The sequence below is a fragment of the Pelobates fuscus genome, chromosome 5 (assembly GCF_036172605.1).
Source record: "Pelobates fuscus isolate aPelFus1 chromosome 5, aPelFus1.pri, whole genome shotgun sequence".
Taxonomy (NCBI): Eukaryota; Metazoa; Chordata; class Amphibia; order Anura; family Pelobatidae; genus Pelobates; species Pelobates fuscus.
The window spans coordinates 266,223,408-266,246,956 of record NC_086321.1 but is presented as its reverse complement, the minus strand read 5'-3'; the positions used below and the strand labels follow the sequence as shown (position 1 = coordinate 266,246,956).

Genomic DNA, 23,549 nt, shown 5'->3' with positions numbered 1-23,549 from the left:
AACTCTATGTGTCCTGTAAAAGAGGTATTCAACATTTGGCACTGCAGATGGGCTTAAAATCCATTCAATCACAGTGCTCTGTGTCATTTTACACAGTGTGGGAAAGTTCTTTGGAATTTTCCCACGCTGTGTAAAATGACAAAGAGCACTCTGATTCGCTTAAACCAGTCAATCAGAGTGTTCTTAGCCTAATTGCAGGGCGTGGCAAGGCTTTGTAAGCCTTCTCCCGCCCTGCAGAGCTCAGTCTGCGCGGAGCCCTCCATGGGTGAAGATGGATTTTTTTTTTTGGCGCTCGTTTTTTTTTTTTTTTTTTTTCGTCGGTTATTATGTTTTTTTATTTACCCTTTTTTGGAGCTGAAAAAAGAAGATTTTAGAAGAAAGAAAACATTGAATGGTAAGTTTTTTTTCTCATTTTCTTTAAAGGTTCTTAGTTAAAGGTCCCCCCCTCATTATTTTTTGGGTGAGGGGGGTAGGTAGGGGGATACATTTTTTTTTAGGGGGGGAGGGGGTGACTAGGGTCCCCCACATTTTTTATTTAGGGCCCCCATCCGCCGCTCAGGGGTGGGGGCCAGGGGGGAGGACATTAGGTCCCCCCCTTATTAGTATTTAGGGCCCCCACCCACCGCTCAGGGGTGGGGGCCAGGGGGGGGACAGTAGGACCCCCCTTATTGTTTTTTTAGGGCCCCCACCCACCGCTCAGGGGTGAGGGCCGGGGGTAGGACAGTAGGTCCCCCCCTCATTATTTTTTGGGTGAGGGGGGTAGGTAGGGGGATACATTTTTTTGGGGGGGGAGGGGGTGACTAGGGTCCCCCACATTTTTTATTTAGGGCCCCCATCCACCGCTCAGGGGTGGGGGCCAGGGGGGAGGACATTAGGTCCCCCCTTATTAGTATTTAGGGCCCCCACCCACCGCATCCATAGACTTCCTGCTTTACTGGACACTGCTGTTAGGGGGCATGGGTTTACTTGAAAGATGAAAGCATGAGATTAGCAAAGGGTATGTGTTTTCTCATAGTTGCATCCTATGAGTTTCCCTACAGAATCATCTCCATCAGATACATGACGCTTAGGAGGTAGGACTGTTTTAGTGTTTTTGGTCAATAAGATTTTGTAATTAGGCCCATCATAATTATCAGCACCAGGCCCACTGGGCTCTTAATCCGGCCCTGCTGCTACTGATTGTCTGTAATGTGTCTGCTGACTGTGAGGTACAGGGTCAAAGTTTACTCAATTATGACGAATAGGGGGCGGACCGAACATCGCATGTGTTCACCCCTGGTGGCGAACGCGAACATGCTTTGTTCGCCAGGAACTATTCGCCAGCGAATCGTTTGGGACATCACTTCTCCTATAGTCATAATGCTGGCAAAGCATTAGGGGAGATGTCAGATGCTGGATCTTAAGTGATAAATGCTGAATCCCCTTACCCTAAGATGCACTAACCATTTTAAACTTCTGCTGAAGATACTTGTAGATGGAACATCTACAAAATTATGCCAAAGAGGCTGTGACCATTTGTTTTAATTATTTTTAAACAGTTTATAGTAAAAAAAAATTATTGAAAAGTCTCCAACTTTCACATGTCTCTTAGATTAAAGCTAACTTAGCAGAAATAAAATAGAAGAAATACATTTCACAAAGCTATACTTTTTCACCCTTAACATTCCAAAATATATCAACTGTTGGAAAATTTGTATTATACATCCTATTAAATATCCTATTCCTGAAAGATGACCATATACAAGCCTAGAACCATAATACTGTTACTATATATGTTTATGTTCTGTAATACAATTTCTACATATTGTCAAACTCTTTTGTATTATGAATGTCAGCTGTACTACTTTTTTGTAAAGACAACGAATGGTAAAATTTATAAAAAATCTAATTTTAGCTAATTAAATTAGGATTAGGATTACTTTTATTGCTGATATCTCGAGTGTATGAACTTCATGTATATATGTTGTAACCATAGAATTGCATACTACTTTAATTCACTTTTTTATTTTTATACATATGTTTGTTATATTTCTCTCTTACTGAAAAGAAACAATTCAATTAACCATAATGCAAGGTGTTATGCAATGCATAAAATAAAAAATATATGTATATTTATTAAACATATAATACATAAATATACATTAAAAAATGTTTTATTTTATTTTTTACTTTTGAGTTCATCTGTGAAGTAAATCAACATTAGCTGACTGTTCTCTAGCCATCAGTCATCTTTTTTTCCCATCAGTCATCTCCTTTTTTTGGTGCCACGTGTGTAATTCAGAATCGTTAATTATAATGAACATGCTCAGCCATTGCGCATTGGTTTGTAAATCGGCTACATTTCAGCTTGAAGTTTGGGAATTCCACCGATTACATGATTAGTACAAATTCAAATAAATTCCTGTTTGTTATGAAACAAATCTTGGAGTCTAATTTGTACCACTCTACTCTAGAATATGTACTCTAGAAGGCAATGCCCATCTTGGAGTATGGCATGCTCTCCTTTTAAGTCTATAATTTAGAAACAAAATGAGTGAAAATCTAGCCAGTAAATAAAATAATTTCACCTAAACATGTATCAGATAACCAAAAACACAATTCAAACATAGGTTACATAGTTACATAGTTACATAGCTGAAAAGAGACGTGTTCATCAAGTTAAGCCTTCCTCACATTTGTTTTTTGCTGTTGATCCAAAAGAAGGCAAAAAAAAAAAGTTTGAAGCACTTCCACTACAATTTTCAGATTTTTTTTTCTACATATCCTCTGTGCAGTGATTCCTCTTCATTTTAACACATAATGTGGGGAAATTCCAATTTTAAGTTATAGGCATAGGCAATAGGCATAGGCAATATTCAGCAATACAGATGTTTTGGAAAACACCTCCCATGATGCTTTACCAGAATTATGGGTCCAAGAGCATTATGGGGGATGTAGTCCACAACATCTGGTGTGCTGAAGGTTGCCTACCCCTGGTATAGAGTTTCTGAAGCAGGACTGAATTTAAAGATCCCACTAGTTCCCCATTTTTCTCCTCTATGTGTGAATAAACAAGTCCTCTTTAAGCAGGTTGACAAAAAAGGGGTTTATTTTTCCAAAGGAACTAACAAGTACTAAGTATATTTAATATATAAACCTCATTAAGGAATGAGTTTCACACTGAAGAGATATTTCTCACATTTCTCTGCCAAGAATCTGTCCTTTCCTCCTATATCTTTGCAATAGGTTTTAAGTACCACTTCACACCCATAAAGCCCTTTAGCGCTATGGGGAAAACTGTAGAATGCAAATGAGTCCTGTAGTCCTGTAAATATATTCAACCTTGACAGGTGCATTCTGGGCTGAGGTATATTGCCATAGATCTCTTAAAAGATTTTAGATTGAATGAAGATTTGACAGTGTCCCTGAGGTTATTCCATAATTGCGGTGCTCTGTAGGAAAAGGAGGATTGAGACACTTTATTTTTATATTGCAGTATGCTAAATATTGTGCTATTACTGGATTAAAGGCTATAGGTGGTGGGAACAGCCGGGGAGAGCATTCTACTCAGGTAGGGTGGGAGCTTCCCAGAAATGATCTTATGCACAGGGCTGGAAAGATGAAGAGTGCGTCGGGATTCCAGCGACAGTCAGTTTATCTCTTTTAACATGTCACAGTGGTGGGTAAAGTAATTACATTCTAGTACAAAGCGGCAGAACGAATTATATAACGTATTAAGTTTATTAAGGTGGGTATGCGGTGCGGGTGCATATACTACATCCCCATAATCAATGACCGGCATTAGCATTTGTTGCACTATCTGTTTCCTTACTATAGGGCTTAGGCAGGATTTGTTTCTGTACAGGGCAGCTAGTTTTGAGTAAAGTTTTGAAGAGATTTTTTCAATGTGAAGGCCAAAGGATATATTGGGGTCTAGCAATATACCTAGGTATTTAAAAGAGCAGACTGCTATCAGTGTGCCATTTGAATTTGTTCTGATACACAATTGTTGATTCTGTAGTTTACGTAATTTAGATACAGTTCCAAAGATCATTGTAACGGTTTTGTCAGTGTTTAGGAAAAGTTTGTTATCCGCTATCCACTTTTCTACCTCTGTGAATTGGTTTTGAAGCACAACCTCAAGCTGCGGTAGCTTGGGTTTACTAGCGTAGATTACAGTGTCGTCTGCATACATCTGTACAGTTGAGGATTTGCAGACGTTAGGCAGATCATTTATAAATAATGTGAATAGCAGGGGGCCAAACCTTGGGGAACACCACACGTGACTGGAAGAGGGAGGGAAGCGCTATCAGAAATGGCCACATATTGCAATTGGTCTGAAACATACGATGCCTGAGTTTTTAAGTGTTTGCCAAAGAATGCCACGGTCTACTGTGTCAAAGGCCTCGGCAAAATCAAGGAAAATAGCTCCAGTTAAGTCTCCCTGTTCCATGCCAATTTGGATGTCATTGCAAACTTTTAAGAGGGCAGTTGAAGTTAAGTGATTTGGACGATGTGTTCATTGCAGGGTTAAAAAAAAGTAGGACATGGCACCTAGACCACTTCAATGAGATTTAGTGGTCTGGGTGCCTATAGTGTCCCTTTAATATATATTAAGTATTCCATTTTAGAGGATTTATTTGAGAAATCAACACTTTATCAATAAAATAAGAACTGCCTCTCTAGCTGTCAGACGGGAAGGTCCACTTTCTTTTTGAGCTAACGAAAGTGGCAGCTGTGCTATTTTGCCTTCTGCTCCCCTGGGCAGTTACACGAGCCTGAGTGTATGCTTTATTGTGCGTGCGCGTGTCTAATAGTAAAAGTATGCACGCACAGGGGAAAAAGATACACAGTCTCTTCTAAGGCAAAAGGGAAGGGATTTCAAAGTCTGCAGGCATAAGGACTGCAACATTTGCAAGCTCTATTTAGATATACCCCAATGACAACTTGCATAAATAAATGCATTCATTGGTGGTATATATATACTAAATAGTGGTTTTTCTTTTTCATTCGAAGTGTAGACTGTTCCTTTAAAATAAAGAGAGCTAGAACTGTGATGTCACTTATAACAGTACAGGAAACAATGCTGATTATTATAGAACTTTGCAAGCATCCACATTTTACAGTTTAGTGGATTAGTGGTATAACTGTTCTAATTTCATGGAAGCTCTGATACAGATAGCTTTACAATTTATTGGAATTTTTAGAATTTTAGAAAGCTGTGTTGCTATTATTGCTTAATACTAATAATGGTATCAGGGATATTCCTAAAACCAATAAGCAGGATAGGGTTACCAATTGTATTTATGTATTTCTGATTAATCTACTGTATGTGATATTATGTGAAATATTGCAATACATGGTATACGATTTAGTATCTAAAACTTTTTATCCAATATTTCTGCAAACAATGAACAAATAAAGAGAACACTCAAATGTTTAAACTTAAACTTGTATATGTATGCCCCGAGTATTTGTACAGCAGTCTACCCATAAAATTGATATTTTAATCTAAATATTACAACTAAGCATTGAGTGTTTCAAATAAATGTTATTCCATGTTTTTACATCAAAAAGTATGTGATAGCAAGTTAGTACAAGTGTTTAAATCTAAACACCAAATGAAACATCAAACTACATTAAAATTCTTTCTTTTTTAATTAAATTACAAATGAATACTTCTAAACATATGGTAAGTGAAACAGCATTGAGCCCAAGGTCTTTAATTGATTTACACAATGATGGGCACATGTATATTCAAATGACTGAGCACCTTACTAGCGCTCCAGTTTCAAAACAGAGAACAACTGTTGAGGACTCCTTGAGATTTGATTTGAAAAGTACTGTGCTAGACATTTTATTATGCACAAAAGGATTTAGCTAACATCTGTTGCATTAAGATGCTAATAGAGCAGCATTTCAGAGCTTCTAAATCTCAATTGGTAGTTGCCATGGCAATTCTGCTTGTAGCTGTTGGTTACCTTGAGCTGCAGTCTCATGTTATTAATGTTCACAAAATAATATAGGATGCCAAGAGATTATGCAAAAATGCTATGATTTTTATGGGCCATTACTCATTTATTTTTCTTCATAGTAACATTGGGAATAACTGTAATGTTTGAGAAAAAGAAATAGACTTGCACATTTGTCGGGAATTTTGGTTGGCAAGTGTGTGAATTTGTTGGAATTTTTGTTCAAAGGTGTAATCAATCTTTTTTAAACTGTGATATCTGAATTCTGAGGAGTCCTGTTTTGATAGAATAAAAGCAAGTTTGTTTACAGAATATATGTATTGCATACATATACCTTCCAAGTGTCCCTATTTAGGAAGGACAGTTCCTATTTGGGCCTGGATCTCTCTGTCCCTCTTTTCTCTCCTAATGACCCTCTTTTCTTTTATTAAAATAGCTTTAAAATAAATCCAGTAATTTTGGCCACTTCTATACTGTGAATGTGCCATTTTCCTTTTCTTATTGCTTTATTTTATATTTTATTGCCTGGCATCCAGTTTTTCTTTTCAGTGAGGACCTCACTAAAGAATCCCAGGTGAGAATTATATCACCCACTCCTTATCCTTTGAGCGTTTTGCCTGCTCAATCAAATGTGAGTAAAATATATTTTTTATAACTCCTGGTTTAGTTTATATAGAGAGCACTATTGTGTTTTTCTCTATTTTGGGTCTTTATGGTCTTTACACTGCTGAGATATTTTCTGACCACTGCTTCACACGTATCTTATAAGTGGGGATTGTACCACTGTATATCATTCAAACAAGCGCTGGTACTAGCTCTAGAAGACACGAGCAGGACTACATAAGACCAACGTACTATTAGAAATATACCCTGTTGTGATATACTACACTATTTGGTTATTTCCTCTGTTTTCTTGTATATCTACACAAGCTTTTTTTACAAGCTTTTTTTCTGATGTGGTATTGAGAAGAGACTCCCCTACAGCATTTGGCTGTTTATTTGGAAATTTTTATTCTATTATCTTATTTAGATTTTTTTTAAGCTGATTTAATTCTTCTGGTTTTTATCTATTATTGTACATATTCCTTATTACTACTGTATATTGTCGTATTTCTTATGGGGTTTTTGAGGGATAGTTTAACGAGAATGGCCATAGAAATGTCTTAATGAAGTAAAGGAACAGAAGGTAGGGGGTAACCCAAAATAGAAATGTATAATGTATGGGAAAAGGGGAAGGGAAAAGGGAAAAGAGGGAAAGGGTCTGTTCCCAAAATTTAAATTAACAAAAAGGTAAAAGTCCTTTATTAGTGGAATAAACACAATGGGACATAAAGATAATAACACAACTATCCCAGAGATAACTTACTGACTAGAAATGCGAGTCAGTTCTGGCAAACAAAAACCGAGAATCAAAATATGAAAGAAAAAAGAGAAATAATAATAATGATGGTCTTAATAGAAGTGATGCAGGCATGAAACATGCTAATGTTTAACCGGGTAGGTGAAGCATCACAGTGTCGGTATAAAAATCAATAATAATCCCAAGGAGTAGAGGGGTCAACAAGTACTCCCAGGAGGTTTGTCTAAAGAGGTAAAAACTCTAAATCCCTAACGGTAAGTATAGAGTTAAATGTAAGAAATCCGTGTGAGTACACATGTAGAAAGCAAGGAATGAACCTCTAAGTGAAAGGATCACTTTCTCTGTTCGGATATGCCCTGCGCTACTGAAAGTATACTATAGTACGATATAGTATTAATTATAGTTATCCTTGTACCTATCAGAGTCTTAGAAGGTTTAACTATATAATCCCGGGTTTTTGAGGGAGCCAAATTATTTCTAGGTGTGCTGCCTTCTCCTTACTATTTTGGTTTGTTTGTATAAGCGCTGACTCTTTGTTTTCCCTTTTTGATGTCTGCACATTGACTGGGCCATTGCAACACCTTTACTCTTTTCTTTCTCATCCATTCTGTTGTAGATATACTGGAGTGCTTGGGGTCATTGCCTAATGCATGACACAATATAGGCCAAGTTTTAGCTGTCGGACAGATGGACTTACATGTGACTCTAGAATTATTTGGTATACAGAGGAGTTCATGCTAGACTCAATGACTGCAAGGTTCCCAGGTCCTGGGGCTGCAAAACAAGCCTAAATCATCACCACTCCACCACTGGGCTTGACAGTTGGCATGAGGTTTTTGTGCTCAAATGTTGTCTTTGTTTTTTGCCAAATGTGGCACTGTACATTATGACAAAACATCTCCACTTTGGTCTCATCTGTCCAAAGGACATTGTTCCAGAAGTCTTGTGGTGTGTGGTTTGCAAACCTGAGCCATGCTGCTATGTACTTTTTAGATAAATATGCTTTCTCCTGGCATCCCTTGCAAGCAAACCATACTTGTTCAGTCTTTTTCTAATTGTACTGTGATGAACTGAGGTCCGTAGAGTCTGATGTTTAATTATTTTTATTTTGTTGCAATTTCTCTAAGCATTGCATGGTCTGACCAAAAATAAAGTGAATTTGCTGGGATGTTCACTCCTGGGAAGATTGGCACCTGTCTTGAATGTTTTGCACTTCTGAATAATATTTCTCACCGTAGAATGATGGACTTTAAATTGTTTTAAAATGGCTTTATAACCATTCCCAGTTTGTTGGGCAGCAACAATTACTTCTATAATATCATTGCTGATGTCTTTCCTCCTTGGCATTGTGTTAACACACACCTGAATGCGTACTAATAAAATGTTGTTTTTTATAGAGGTGGTCACACTTGCTGATGGTCAATTAATCAAGGGCATTTGATTAGCAGCACCTGACTGCTTTTTAGCCTTTTAATTAATATGGAAGCAGTAAGGATATACCTCGTTTTCACACATAGCTTCTCCATATTGGTTTTATTTTTGTTAAATAAATTCTGACACTGTGTAATCTGTCATGTGTTGTTGTTCATGTGAGGTTGTATTTGACGAATTTTAAGACGTGCTAAGCACCTGCTTAGAATTCTTTCTTTCTCTCATAACTGTATATTTAAATGCACACATTCATTTACACACACACACACGCACACACACTTTAATTACCACATTACATAGACTATTAATCAGGTAATTTTAACTGTGACAGATTGTGGCAATTGCAAATTACGGCATGTCTCTTATTTTGCCCTATAACTGTCCATAAGCCTGACTAAAGTAGAGATACATAGAGTATTGATGTACTCGGGAGATTTAGCTGAATACAAATTGATTGGGAGGGGTACAGTAGTATGACTTGCTCAAGCTTAATGCAATTCACAGAGGAATTGCATTGTGTATGCAGAATTTATGTAAAAACTGATCTACTGAAAAAGGCTTAAAATATCTCGTGTGAAAAGGTCTAGATGGTCTAATTTTGCAAAACTGAATGACACAATTGGGAATAATTTAAATGCGGGGCCTGCTTTTGCATCTTAAATAATAAGGGGACTACGTAAAAAAGTCAAGCTAAATTACCATATTTATATATAATTTAAGCCAAAGGCTTCCCACAAACTTGGCTAGTTATACTTCTTGGATATTGTTTTACCTTGTGGAATGAGAACAGAAATTTTTATTTTTCTACAACAGAAGAACACATTATCAATACTAATCACAAAAGTGTAAAATGTAGATGAAAAAAAAGTACAAAATAAACAAAAAGATGTCATGGACAAGAATTGTTCAATCTTTTTTTTTTTTTTTTTTATCAAATTACCTCCCATCACTGGCCATTGAACACATTTAAATGTTCCTTTTGTCATATATGATGACTGATGTTGCTAAAGAGGAGGCAAACAGGGTTATTCACTAAAGTGAGAATTGAAAGTGAATTAAAAGTGACTTTCAAGATCAGTAAAAAAAAAAAAAGCATATCTGAAAACATTCTCTAAGTCAGTTATGCTTTCAGTTTTACTATTTTGGCCATAATGTTGAAATTCGATTTGAAATCACTTTAAATTCTCACTTCGGTGAAAAACCTTGTAACTGTGCATATATAACTTGACAAATGCACAGTAGGATCCTTCGGCATAGACTCTAACCTTACCCTGAACCCCATTAAGACACAGATACCATTTTACTGTTGGAAAATTACAAATCCACAGCTTTATTAGATTATTATAAAATATAACAAAATAGGGTCATTGCCAACAAATATAATATAATATGTTTTAAAACCAACCTCCCCCGATACATAAATTACCCCTGGCAATGACCCTGCATAATAATAATAATATATGACAATATAAACACCAAATAAGAACAACCAAACGGCCCCATTACCAACTGATTAAACTGTAGGGGTTTACAAAGACACCCCTAGCCCCCAGGTTTGGAGCCACCGGCGAGCTTGAACCTACCAACCAACTGTAACACTGCCTATTACACAATAAACCTATCCATGCTCCCCCCACCCCCCAATTTCACCTGGCCATCCCCCGCTAACCAAGAAGAAAAAGGGGAGTGTCGGCGGGACAACTAATTGGTAAGATTAGGTTACTTAATATGGCCACTACCAAAAATGGCAGAAATATATATCCCTACTAAGTCCCACACCCACTCCCTGACTGACAGTTAATTTAACTTGGTTACAATGCCTACCTTCTGGCCTTGTCCTCTGGCTGTGCTGTTTCATGGGCTGCAGTCCCTGATGTCTCCTGAGAGGAAATGCACTTCTATGACCTTATGAATGTCTGAGAATGTTTACTAAGACCCTTACTCCCAGGGCCGGCCTTAGGGGTGTGCGAGCTGTGCGGCCGCACAGGGCGCCATGGTGCAGGGGGCGCCCTGCGGCCGCATAGCTCACACAGCATGTCTGTTAGCCGCAATGCTAACAAGGCATTTGCCTTGGGCAGCATTTTCCAGGGGGCGGCAAAAAAAGCCGCCCCCAAATGCCCAAGGCAAATGTCTTGTTAGCCTTGCGGCTAACAGACATGCCGGGCTGCTGGGCGGTCGGGCGGCGCTGGCGGGCGGCTGGCGAGGGAGCACTTCCTCTGAGCTGTATGCTCAGCTCCCTCGCGCGCCGCAGAGTGAGGCTGGGAGCCGGAATATGACGTCATATTCCGGCTCCCAGCCTCACTCTGCGGCGCGCGAGGGAGCTGAGCAAACAGCTCAGAGGAAGTGCTCCCTCGCCAGCCGCCCGCCAACACCGCCCGCCCAGCCCAGCAGCCACTGGACCACCAGGAAGGAAGAGACCCCCCCCAGCATTCCCAAAGGTAAGGAGGCTGGGGGGGGTGTCTAAATAAATTTAAAAAAATGTGTTAATGTGTGTGTGTGTGTGTATGTTAGTGTGTGTCTGTGTCTGTTAGTGTGTGTCTGTGTCTGTTAGTGTGTGTGTGTATGTTAGTGTGTGTCTGTGTATGTTAGTGTGTGGCTGTGTATGTTAGTGTGTGTGTGTGTGTGTTAGTGTGTGTGTGTGTGTATGTTAGTGTGTGTCTGTGTCTGTTAGTGTGTGTGTGTCTGTGAGTGTGTTTGTCTGTTAGTGAGTGTGTGTGTGTCTGTCTGCCTGTGTGTGTGACTGTTTGCCTATGTTTGTGTGTGTGTGTGTGAGACTGTCTGCGCGTGTGTGTGTGACTGTGTGTGTGTGTGTGACTGTCTGTGTGTGTGTGTGACTGTCTGTGCGTGTGTGTGTGACTGTCTGTGCGTGTGTGTGTGTGACTGCATGTGTGTGTGTGTGTGTGACTGTCTGCGTGTGTGTGTGACTGTCTGCCAGTGTGTGTATGTGTCTGTCTGTCTGTGTGTGACTGTGTGTGTGGCTGTCTGACAGTGTGTGTTTGACTGTTTGTCTGTGTGTGTTTGACTGTTTGTCTGTGTGTGTGTGACTGTGTGTGTGTGTGTGTGTGTGGCTGTTTGCCTCTGTGTGTTTGGCTGTCTGCCTGTGTGTTTGTGTGTGGCTGTCTGCCTGTGTGTGTGGCTGTCTGCCTGTGTGTGTGTGTTTGTGTGTGACTGCCTATGTGTGACTGTCTGGGCAGACTAGATGGGCCGAATGGTTCTTATCTGCCGTCACATTCTATGTCTGTGTGTGTGTTTGTGTGTGGCTGTCTGTGTATCACTGCCTGAGTGTGTTTGTGTGTGTGTGTGTGTGTGTGTGTATGGCTGTCTGCCTGCCTGTGTGTGTGTGTGACAGGGTGTGTGGGAAGGGGTAAGGAGTGGGGGAGGGGGGGCGCTGTGAAGATTTTTTGCACAGGGCGCCCAAATGTCTAAGGCCGGCCCTGCTTACTCCATCCATGCTTAATGGGGACTTCTCTGTGGTCTCCTGAAAAATTGGACATTATAAAAACACTAAACATAATAGAGATCCCAAATCAGGAAGTTATGACTGGCATTTGACTTTGTAACTCTATCCTATCTAGTTTGGAATCAGAGGATTCATGTCTGCATGCTGTATGTTGCTGAGTGACATCTTATTATGATTTTATATCTTGTCATTTTTGTACAGAAGCTAGACTATATCATAAGTAGGGCTGACCGATCAGCATGTTTTCCTGTATAATTTATACATGCAGACAGGCTGCCAAAAATAAGCAACACCCTACAGTATATAGAATCCATATGCTGTTGGATATCTCAATGACTAATGATTTCTTTTGTCCTATGCAGTATGTGAAGGCTACATACTGTAGGGTAGCACTTTTCTTGTGCTGTCCATCAATATGAATGATTGACTCAAGTCTAGGAAAACACAGTGAATCTGAAAACATTAATACATCAGACCAGTAAGCAGATATTCAGAGAAAACCTTGATTTCATCTGATAATATACGTGCATAACTTGGATATCTGCAGAACAAGCTGTTCTTACCTGATTGACATCAACCACAGTGCTGTTAAATGAGGCACTCTGCCTACTTATTATCCTAATAACACCAAGCATATTAAATGGAGCTGAAACAGAGTAATCATTAGCATTACCTTGATTGCAGAAAGTTAATAATTATGATTATACTTTTGAGACAAAGCTCAGAAGAATTTTTTGTACATTGTATTTCCTACCTAAACTACATTAACAATGGAAGTTTTGTTATATGCATATGAGAAAAAGTACATGCAGACATGCTGTAGAATATCATTTCACGTATAATACAATGAAAAGCAGCAATCTACAAAATACTGAGAATTGAGACACTTCTGCAGGATTTATATTAGTAATTATATAAAACTACATTAAAGTGGAACTGTCACTTCCAGAAACGTGAGGAATGTAACGAACGAATGCTGTATGCATGTACGACATTTTCTCCAGCACTGCTGTGTATGCGCATGCACCATATTTTATCTGGAAAAGCATGTGAATAAGAATAAAAGACAATATGGAAAAATGTATAACCAATAGTTAACTATAAGTTAGCTATAATGTTGTGCTTAAATTGAGGAAGTGACATTTTGCTTTCTTTTAAGAAGATCTTAATAAGAACTTCCATGAATAATTGTAGAGGTAACAAAATCCCACTAGGTAAATACTCTGGGGTATCTCGTTTTTATAAATATTTAATTTTGTAAGAGAAGTGTTGGAATTACAGCTTTAGTTAACCCGTACCTTTACACAAAGGTACTAAAATAATAGCATATAATCACAATACCATGTATATCACATGCAGTAGATAAAACAAGAATAGATAAAAAAAAATGGTCATATACTACACTTGTTGGTATTTTTAATGACCCTGATTAGTATTATCATTATTCATTAGGCATTTGTAACAATACAGCTTCCTAAAATGGTTAAATGATGCAAAATATGCCTGGTTCTGATTTTAATTTGTTATGTAATAGCTGAGCTACATTTTGTCCTTAGCTTCATTGATTATGCTGTCATTACTGATACTCGTATGCACTTTGATAAAAGAACTGCTTATGGCACATATCCCTCTGTGAGCCCGCTGAGGCCTAAAGTCGATCAAAGGCAATCATTAAAGCTGCTTGCCAAAAGGCTCATAGAACAGATAGTGTGTGCTATACGTAAACACACTAACTCAATAACTCCAGTAATGAAGGGATTGCCTGGGTAATGGGGGAAATATTGGTTCATGAGATCTGCTCTCAAGAGAACCTGCTTTTGTATATATGTTTAAATGTACCATGCTCTATTTTCAGCTTGTCATCATGGCTGGGACAGTTCTGCTTGCATACTATTTTGAGTGCACAGACACTTTTCAAGTACACATTCAAGGCTTTTTCTGCCAAGATGGGAACCTAATGAAGCCTTACCCAGGGACAGAGGATGAAAGCTTTATCTCTCCACTGGTGCTGTACTGTGTGCTGGCAGCAACGCCAACTGCTATCGTAAGTAATTTATTTGCTAAATGTGTTTAATAATGTATGTGACATATTTAGTTATACGGAAAACTGTCATTTTAGTTCTGTTCAGGGGAAACAGCAATATGACTATGCAAAACTCATACTCATCTAGATGTTACCTTGGCTCAATTAGCTTGCCTATAGTCCAGGTAAGGGCTATACAGTCGTATGAAAAAGTTACATTTTTGTTCATGCTAGCACACAATTGTAGTACAAAACAACATTTAAGCAAAATATATTGATGATCAGAGATACAAAGAAAATAATTAAATGTTGTGCATTTCCATGCTTCATTTAGCACTCCAAAATTCTATAACATTTAAAATAATGTTCTTTAGTGATAGACATTGACCTCCATTTCACCAACTCCTTGATGTAAGCATGTCTACAGAAAGTTGTTATTTGAACAGATAGAATAAGAAATAAATAGAGAAACGGGAAGCAGGTTGGTAGAATAATACAGCTTTCATTATACCGAGACACTCATTTTAATGGTGACAATTTCAGACAATTTACATCCCTGAAAATCCTGGTAGTTACAGTCCAGAGCATATTCCAGACAAGTAGCCTTAATCCTTTGCCTCCACATGTAAGTCCCCCTCACCTTAGTATCACTAATGCAAAGGACCAGCTAATCCCTAAACTATAATCTTACCAAACATCTTCTCTAATTGTAACCTTACTCTGAAACCTGGCATTGTTATGAACGCACAGTTCTCAGACACACATTGAGTATACTACATTCTTTTGCACACAGTGATATTAGAACTTATCACCATTGGCAACATTTAAAATGGGGCTTTTCAATAGCAGATTTCCAATGTGTTCACATTAAATATACATGTCAGTATGATGCTGTGCCCTTCTCTTAGAATTGGCACTTGTCCCACTCACTCCAAGTTGAAGAAACTGCTTGGCTATTTCTGCCTGAAGTTTAAGATCACTTTTCAAATCAACACAATCCACTTTGTATGTTTTTTTTTAACTTCTTTTCTGCAAACAATTGCTATGAACATTTCATCATACAAGCAATATATAAAGGCTCACTGGGGCCAAGTAAGCTATTCATCAGTACATCATGGGTACAAAATGTAGGTCATATTTGGCAACAGGCATTTCTTAGTATTGTTTCCTTTATGTAGTGCAGAGACATTGATAAACAGTCTCCCTTGATCCCTCTTTTATATCTAGTGAGCATGATTGAAAGGATAGCAATTCATGTAACTGTTACTAGTGTTCTTTTAGCTATTCTTTGTTCAGTCCAGAGAATGTTTACCAAATTCCAAATGATTTTATAACACCTATCTTTGAAATACCACATTGTGATGCAGATTTTTATTCGTTTTCAGTATAATTGTTGATGTATCAAAGTAATTTGATGCATTAATAATCATGTATTAAAAATCTCACTTCCAGTATACTGATTTTAGATTTGTTTACCACACATGCCACAGACTAATTAAATGATAGTTATAATTTGTTGGATTTTTTTTTTTTTTTTATAGATTTTTATTGGAGAAATAACAACATATTTCATAAAGTCTACAAGAGAGAACCTGATTATTCAAGAAAAAATGATTTTGACAGGGGAATGTTGTTACCTGAATCCATTAATCAGAAGAATTATTCGGTTTATAGGTAACGATCATTATCTTAACATATTGCACATCTCAATGTTTGTTTATGTGATCTAACACGGTTTTTGAGTTTATTCAAAGTCTATTCTATAATGGACAGACATATAGATTGCTGGAATTTGAAAACAAAATAGGTACATTAATGTATTGTTACATTAAAAAAGTGTAAATTACTATGTGTTTTAAAATGTAAAATGTCTAGGTGGTGTGTGGAGTATTTCTAGAAATTTGAGATTCACTTTAAATTCACTCTGGAGAATTTTCCCAACATTTGGGTCACAGATCAAGTGATAAAGAGTAACCAGTAGAGGGATAAATAGGAGAAGCATTTAAAAAAAATATCTATATTAATGTATTTTTAAAAATGTATAATATATCAATATATATATTTATTTTTACTGCTCTCATTTTTTCCATCTATTGCTCCCTTTTCACTTGATTTGTGAATAAAATCAAGATTTAGTGATTGTCCCCTAACCATCATTCACCTTTTTTCCAATTAATTATCTATTATTTTGGTGCCACAGATGGAATTTAAAATCACAAACCAAGACGAACATGCTTAATCATTGCACATTTCTATTGGTATGTGATTTGGGTACATTTTGGCTTGAAGTTCTGGAATTTGACCGATTACCTGATCGACCAAAATTCAGATAAATCTCCAACTCTAATAATCAGTATTAGAAAGGTGTACTTAATAAAGTGTCCACTGAGTGTATATTACATACACTATATTTAGTGAATTTACAAGAAAAAAATCACTCAATGACCAGGATATACCGATTTAAGGTTTGTTAAGTTCAGATTAAATATAAAGAGATTGATCTTCTTTGATTAAATAATAAGGTGTTCTTTCACTATATACACTGAGCAGCCACAACATTAAAACCACCTGCTTGTGGTTGTTGTTCAGGTGACTATAGTGTCCCTTTAACATTTTCTATCTTATTGAGATTGTAAAACTGTAAATCCTCCAGAGTATGCAGTTCTAAGCAGGAATGGAATTTGTTTTAAATGCTAAAGATACAATGAACATCCACAAACCACTGGCAGATGAAGTGAATAACATTGATTATAATGTTACAACAGCATCTGTCTATGAGTGGGCTATATTAGCCAGCAAATGAACAGACAGTTCTTGAATTTCCTGTGTTGAAAGCAGGAAAAATGGGCAAGCGAAAATATCTGAGTGACTTTGACGAGGGCCAAATAATGATGGCTAGACAACTGAGTCAGAACATCTCCAAAACAGCAAGTTTGCTGTGGTTAGTACCTACCAAAAGTAGCACTGGTTTACTGTCATTATGATGATGGGCTACTCTTCATGGCAATGGTGTTCCCTGATGGCAGTGGCATCTTTCAGCAGGATAATGCACCCTGTCACACTGTAACAATTGTTTAGGAATGGTTTGAGGAACATGACAAAAACTTTAAGGTGTTGCATTGGTCTACAAATATGCCAGATGTCAATCTGATGGATCATCTGTGGGATGAGCTAGAACAACAAATCTGATCCATGGATGCCTCACCTCGTAACTTACCGGTCTTAATGTTTTCTCATTACCCGAGAAGCAATTAGGGGAAAAGGCTGCTGGGGACTCTCATTTAATATTGAAACATTAAAAATGGTTTAACTCTGAATGGAAGGAATGCACCGGGTACTCCAAACACTATAACCCCATCAATAAGATGAAGCAGTTATATTGTCACTTTACATTTTAAATGTAAGGCTAATTGTAATGAACTGTAAACCTCTCTGAGTCAGTTCAGTTTCCAGTTTGTCTGCTTTGGCCTTAGATTTTAAATTAACCTGAAAGTCACCCAGTGCAGGCATCTGGGTGCAGTGGTCCTGTATGTTTAACCCTTTCAGAATGGGTAATGTTTACCTTAAAGGGTTAAACATGACTCCAGAGGCTTTCTTCCAGACAGCAACTAGAGGTGATTCTGCTGCATTTGACGAGTAAAACTCAGTCACATGATGGGACAGCTTATAGAAAAGCATGCACATCAGGTCTATGTTCCTCTATGAGAAGCATTTGTTAGTCAATCGCTGGATGAAGTCATGCCTTCTTGATGATGTCACCAGATGTTGAGAGGTGAACAATGCTGGATACTATAGCTAGTAACAGGGACACATAGCTTAACACTACATTGTTAATTTCATAAATTCAAATGTGGAATTACAATTAATAAAATATTCAATCTAAAATATTTTCCCCTTGAAAATGCTTATAAAATGTTTCACCTTCCCGAGCAAAATACTGCATCTCTAAAATGAAAAACAAAATAATAATCCCACTCATTTTCTGTAACCTTACTTTGTTACATATTTACATAGGTGAAAGAGGCATGTGTCCATCAAGTTCAGCCTTTCTCATATCTGTGTTTTCTGTTAATCCAAATGAAGGCAAAAAAACAAGTCTGAAGCGCTTCCAATTTTGCAACAAACTAGGAAAAAAATATATTTTTGACCACAGAATGGCAGTCAAATATTTCCTTGCATTAAGTAGCTATTACCCCACTAATGAAAAATTATATCCCTGAAAATTATGTTTTGCAAATATTTGTCCAATTGCTGTTTAAACATATGTATAGACTCTGATAAAACAACCTCTTCAAGCAGATAATTCCTTAATGTTGTTACTGTAAAATTTCCTTTGCCTTATACTAAATTTTATTTTCTTCCAGTCTAAATGTGTGACCTTGTGTCCTATGTATAGTCCTGTTTATGAATAGAATTCTAGACAATGGTTTGTACTGGCCCCAAATATATATGTGTAATGCTATTGTATGCCCTCTGAGGTGCCATTTTTTTTGTTAAACTTTCTTCGTAACTAAAATGCTCAATCCCTTTTTATTAATTTTGTAGCCCTGTACTTTTTCTAAGCTTCCGAGAGTTTTCCTCTCTTCTTCAGGTCTGAAGCAATTCTGATCAATCTGATAGAGTTTAACACTTAATACAAATGATGTTAGAGAAGGGGAGGGAGAAGGGGAGTGGGGTGTCATAAATAGCAGAGGATGGGCCTGAAAGTGCAGGTTGGCTGAGAATAGCCAGACAAAGTAAATAAGCAGAGGAGAGTTAATAAGCTTGTTGAAAAGAAAAGAAAAAAAAAACACAAAAGAGAAAAAAACAAACAAACAAAAAAAACAAGAAAACAGCAGAGCAGGGCATGCAAGTAAATTGCTGCATATATGTATGTATATAAATTGATCCAATAAAGGTTAAATGAAAAGATTGAAAAAGAACTATATTAGACATTAAGATGTGTGGTTATATAAAGTTTGGGTAGTGTGTGAGAAAGCCAGAATCTACAATAAGACCTTCATTTCTAGTGTTGAAATGTGAAATAATTTTCATCTCAAATGTCTTTCATTCATGAGAGTCTTTGAAATTCCCTTTAAGAACTTTAATCCTGAGGTTTTGGATAGAGTCTTGGTGAAGTGGTACAATATCCATTTTCCTTGTGGTCAGTGGTACAATATCCATTTTCCTTGTGGTCCTTGATTGAGTGTCTGTGTAGATTCATTCTGAGATGCAGCTTAAGGCCAGTTTCTCCAATGTAGCAACCTTTGTCACACACTGTTCACTGTATCATGTACACCATATTTAGGCAAAAGGGCTACAAGGAAAAGACAATATCTAAAAAATAAATTATGCGCTAAAAACACCACGGGAAAGGCTTTTACAATACAAAGAAAAGGAAAACAAAACAAGAATCTCTCAAGTAGTTTCATACAACCCAACTCTAGAAGGAGTACTTAAAATTATTAAAGAGCTACAACCATTAATTTCAGAGGAACCCACACTCAAATACATATTTCCTGAACCTACCATACTAGCATTCAAACAACCGCCCAACATATATGTGGCACTAACACAGCCAGACACAATAACAAATCATACAACATTAAGGGATCATATTCGTTCACATCTGCAAATGTGGTGTACATGATACAGTGTACAGTGTGTGACCGAGGTTGCTACATTGGAGAAACTGGCCTTAAGCTGCATCTCAGAATAAATCTACACAGACACTCATTTAAGAACCACAAGGAAAATTGATATTGTACCCCTGTTGGTCATCACTGCACCAGACTAGTCACTCTATCCAAAACCTCAGGATTAAAGTTCTTAAAGGGAATTTCAAAGACTCTCATGAACAAAAGACATTCGAGATGAAAATTATCACACATTTCAACACTAGAAATTAAGGACTTAAAGAGACTCTATAGTCACCATATAAAAGCAAGAAAGACAGGTCCCCCAGCCTTCCTTCTTGCTTTTATATGAACTTTCATTCATTAAAAAAAAAAAAATCGGTGTTTTTATATTAAAAACTTACCTCCGTTCCAGCGCCGAGCCCCCCGCTAGGCCGTGCCCCCTTTTTCGTCAAAATGACGAAATCGCGGGGCCCAATGGGACGGCTTCGCGCTGCACCAATCGCGTTCTTCATAGAGCGGCATTGAATGCCGCCCTATGAAGAACCTGAGCGCTTTACCGCGCATGTGCGCGGAATGCGCGTTCGCGAGCTGAGCTGTCTGACTGACAGCTCAGCTCGCTTTCTAAAATTATCAATAATAATTATCAATATAATTTAGGGCCCCCACCCGCCCTGTGCGGTGGGTGGGGGCCCTAAAATTATCAATGAGGGGGGGGACCTACTGTCCCCCCCCGGCCCCCACCCCTGTGCGGCAGGTGGGGGCCCTAAAATTATCAATGAGGGGGGGACCTACTGTCCCCCCCCAGCCCCCACCCCTGAGCGGCGGGTGGGGGCCCTACAATTATCAATAAGGGGGGGACCTACTGTCCCCCCCCGGCCCCCACCCCTGTGCGGCGGGTGGGGGCCCTAAAATTATCAATGAGGGGGGGACCTACTGCCCCCCCCCGGCCCCCACCCCTGAGCTGCGGGTGGGGGCCCTAAAATGATCAGTAAGGGGGGGGACCTACTGTCCCCCCCCCCGGCCCCCACCCCTGTGCGGCGGGTGGGGGCCCTAAAATGATCAATAAGGGGGGGGACCTACTGTCCCCCCCCCCGGCCCCCACCCCTGTGCGGCGGGTGGGGGCCCTAAAATGATCAATAAGGGGGGGGACCTTCTGTCCCCCCCCCGGCCCCCACCCCTGAGCGGCGGGTGGGGGCCCTAAAATTATCAATAAGGGGGGGGGACCTACTGTCCCCCCCCCGGCCCCCACCCCTGAGCGGCGGGTGGGGGCCCTAAAATTATCAATAAGGGGGGACCTATTGTCCCCCCCGGCCCCCACCCCTGAGCGGTGTGTGGGGGCCCTAAATACAAAGGGGGGGGGGACCCTAGTTAACCCTCCCCCCCAAAAAAAAAATATCTCCCTACCTACCCCCCTCACCCTAAAAATAATGAGGGGGGACCATTAACTAAAAACCTGTAAAAAAATGAGATAAAATCAACTTACCATTCGATGTTTTCTTTCTTCTAAAATCTTCTTTCTTCAGCCCCAAAAAAGGCCAAATAAAAATCCATAATAACCGACGCAATTAAAAAAAAAAAAAAAAAAAAACGAGCGCAAAAAAAATAATCCATCTTCACCCATGGAGGGCTCCGCGCAGACTGAGCTCCGCAGGGCGGGGGAAGGCTTATAAAGCCTTGCCCCGCCCTGCAATTAGGCTAAGAACACTCTGATTGGTGGGTTTAAGCCAATCAGAGTGCTCTTTGTCATTTTACAAGCGTGGGAAAGTTCTTTGGAATTTTCCCACGCTTGTAAAATGACACAGAGCACTGTGATTGGATGGATTTCAAGCCATCCAATCACAGTGCTCTGTGTCATTTTACAAGCGTGGGAAAGTTCTTTGGAATTTTCCCACGCTTGTAAAATGACACAGAGCACTGTGATTGGATGGATTTCAAGCCATCCAATCACAGTGCTCTGTGTCATTTTACAAGCGTGGGAAAGTTCTTTGGAATTTTCCCACGCTTGTAAAATGACACAGAGCACTGTGATTGGATGGATTTCAAGCCATCCAATCACAGTGCTCTTTGTCATTTTACAAGCGTGGGAAAATTCCAAAGAACTTTCCCACGCTTGTAAAATGACACAGAGCACTGTGATTGGATGGCTTGAAATCCATCCAATCACAGTGCTCTGTGTCATTTTACAAGCGTGGGAAAATTCCAAAGAACTTTCCCACGCTTGTAAAATGACACAGAGCACTGTGATTGGATGGCTTGAAATCCATCCAATCACAGTGCTCTGTGTCATTTTACAAGCGTGGGAAAATTCCAAAGAACTTTCCCACGCTTGTAAAATGACAAAGAGCACTCTGATTGGCTTAAACCCACCAATCAGAGTGTTCTTAGCCTAATTGCAGGGCGGGGCAAGGCTTTATAAGCCTTCCCCCGCCCTGCGGAGCTCAGTCTGCGCGGAGCCCTCCATGGGTGAAGATGGATTTTTTTTTGCGCTCGTTTTTTTTTTTTTTTTTTTTTTATTGCGTCGGTTATTATGGATTTTTATTTGGCCTTTTTTGGGGCTGAAGAAAGAAGATTTTAGAAGAAAGAAAACATCGAATGGTAAGTTGTTTTTATCTTATTTTTTTTTTCTTTACAGGTTTTTAGTTAAAGGGTCCCCCCTCATTATTTTGTATTTAGGGCCCCCACCCACCGCTCAGGGGTGGGGGCCGGGGGGGGACAATAGGTCCCCCCCTATTGATAATTTTAGGGCCCCCACCCACCGCTCAGGGGTGGGGGCCGGGGGGGGGGCAGTAGGTCCCCCCCCTTATTGTGAATTTTAGGGCCCCCACCCGCCGCACAGGGGTGGGGGCCAGGGGGGGACAGTAGGTCCCCCCCCCTATTGTGAATTTTAGGGCCCCCACCCACCGCTCAGGGGTGGGGGCCGGGGGGGGGGCAGTAGCCCCCCCCCCTTATTGTGAATTTTAGGGCCCCCACCCACCGCACAGGGGTGGGGGCCGGGGGGGGCAGTATGTCCCCCCTTATTTTTTATTTTAAGGCCCCCACCCGCTGCACAGGGGTGGGGGCCGGGGGGGGGGCAATAGGTCCCCCCTTATTGATAATTTTAGGGCCCCCACCCGCCGCACATGGGTGGGGGCCAGGGGGGGCAGTATGTCCCCCCCTTATTTTTTATTTTAAGGCCCCCACTCACCGCACAGGGGTGGGGGCCGGGGGGGGACAATAGGTCCCCCCTTATTGATAATTTTAGTGCCCCCACCCGCCGCACAGGGGTGGGGGCCGGGGGGGCAGTATGTGCCACCCTTATTTTTAGGGCCCCCACTCACCGCTCAGGGGTGGGGGCCGGGGGGGGGAGGAGAGTAGGTCCCCCCCCCCTTCAACCACTATTGTGGCCAGACAGCATCCCTGTGGGTTCGGGCTTCAGCTGTCAGCTGAAGCCACGCCTACAGCAGTGCTGACAGGCTGTCAGCACACAAAGCGCGTTCACAGTGCTTTGTGTGCTGATAGCCCGTCTGATGCATTCACCCAGAATGCATCGGACGAGAGGCCTTTTTAGGGCCTCTGAACTCGGAAGTCCCTCTGGTGGCCGTCTGATTGACTGCAACAAGAGGTGTTCCAAGCTTCCAATGTAAACACTGCATTTTCTCAGAAAATACAGTGCTTACAAGAAAAAGGCTCCGGGTAGCTGTAGCACTCACCTAAACAACCTCATTAA

The 23,549-nt window shown here is 39.8% G+C and overlaps 1 protein-coding gene across 1 annotated transcript in view; it reads left to right on the top strand.

Moving 5' to 3' along the window:
- Positions 1-23,549, top strand: part of PLPPR1 (phospholipid phosphatase related 1) — a 191,250-nt gene that overhangs the window by 105,585 nt on the left and 62,116 nt on the right. The window contains exons 3-4 of the mRNA XM_063457253.1: positions 14,058-14,246; positions 15,767-15,899. Coding sequence (XP_063313323.1) covers positions 14,058-14,246; positions 15,767-15,899 — 322 coding nt within the window. The remainder of the gene's footprint in view (positions 1-14,057; positions 14,247-15,766; positions 15,900-23,549) is intronic.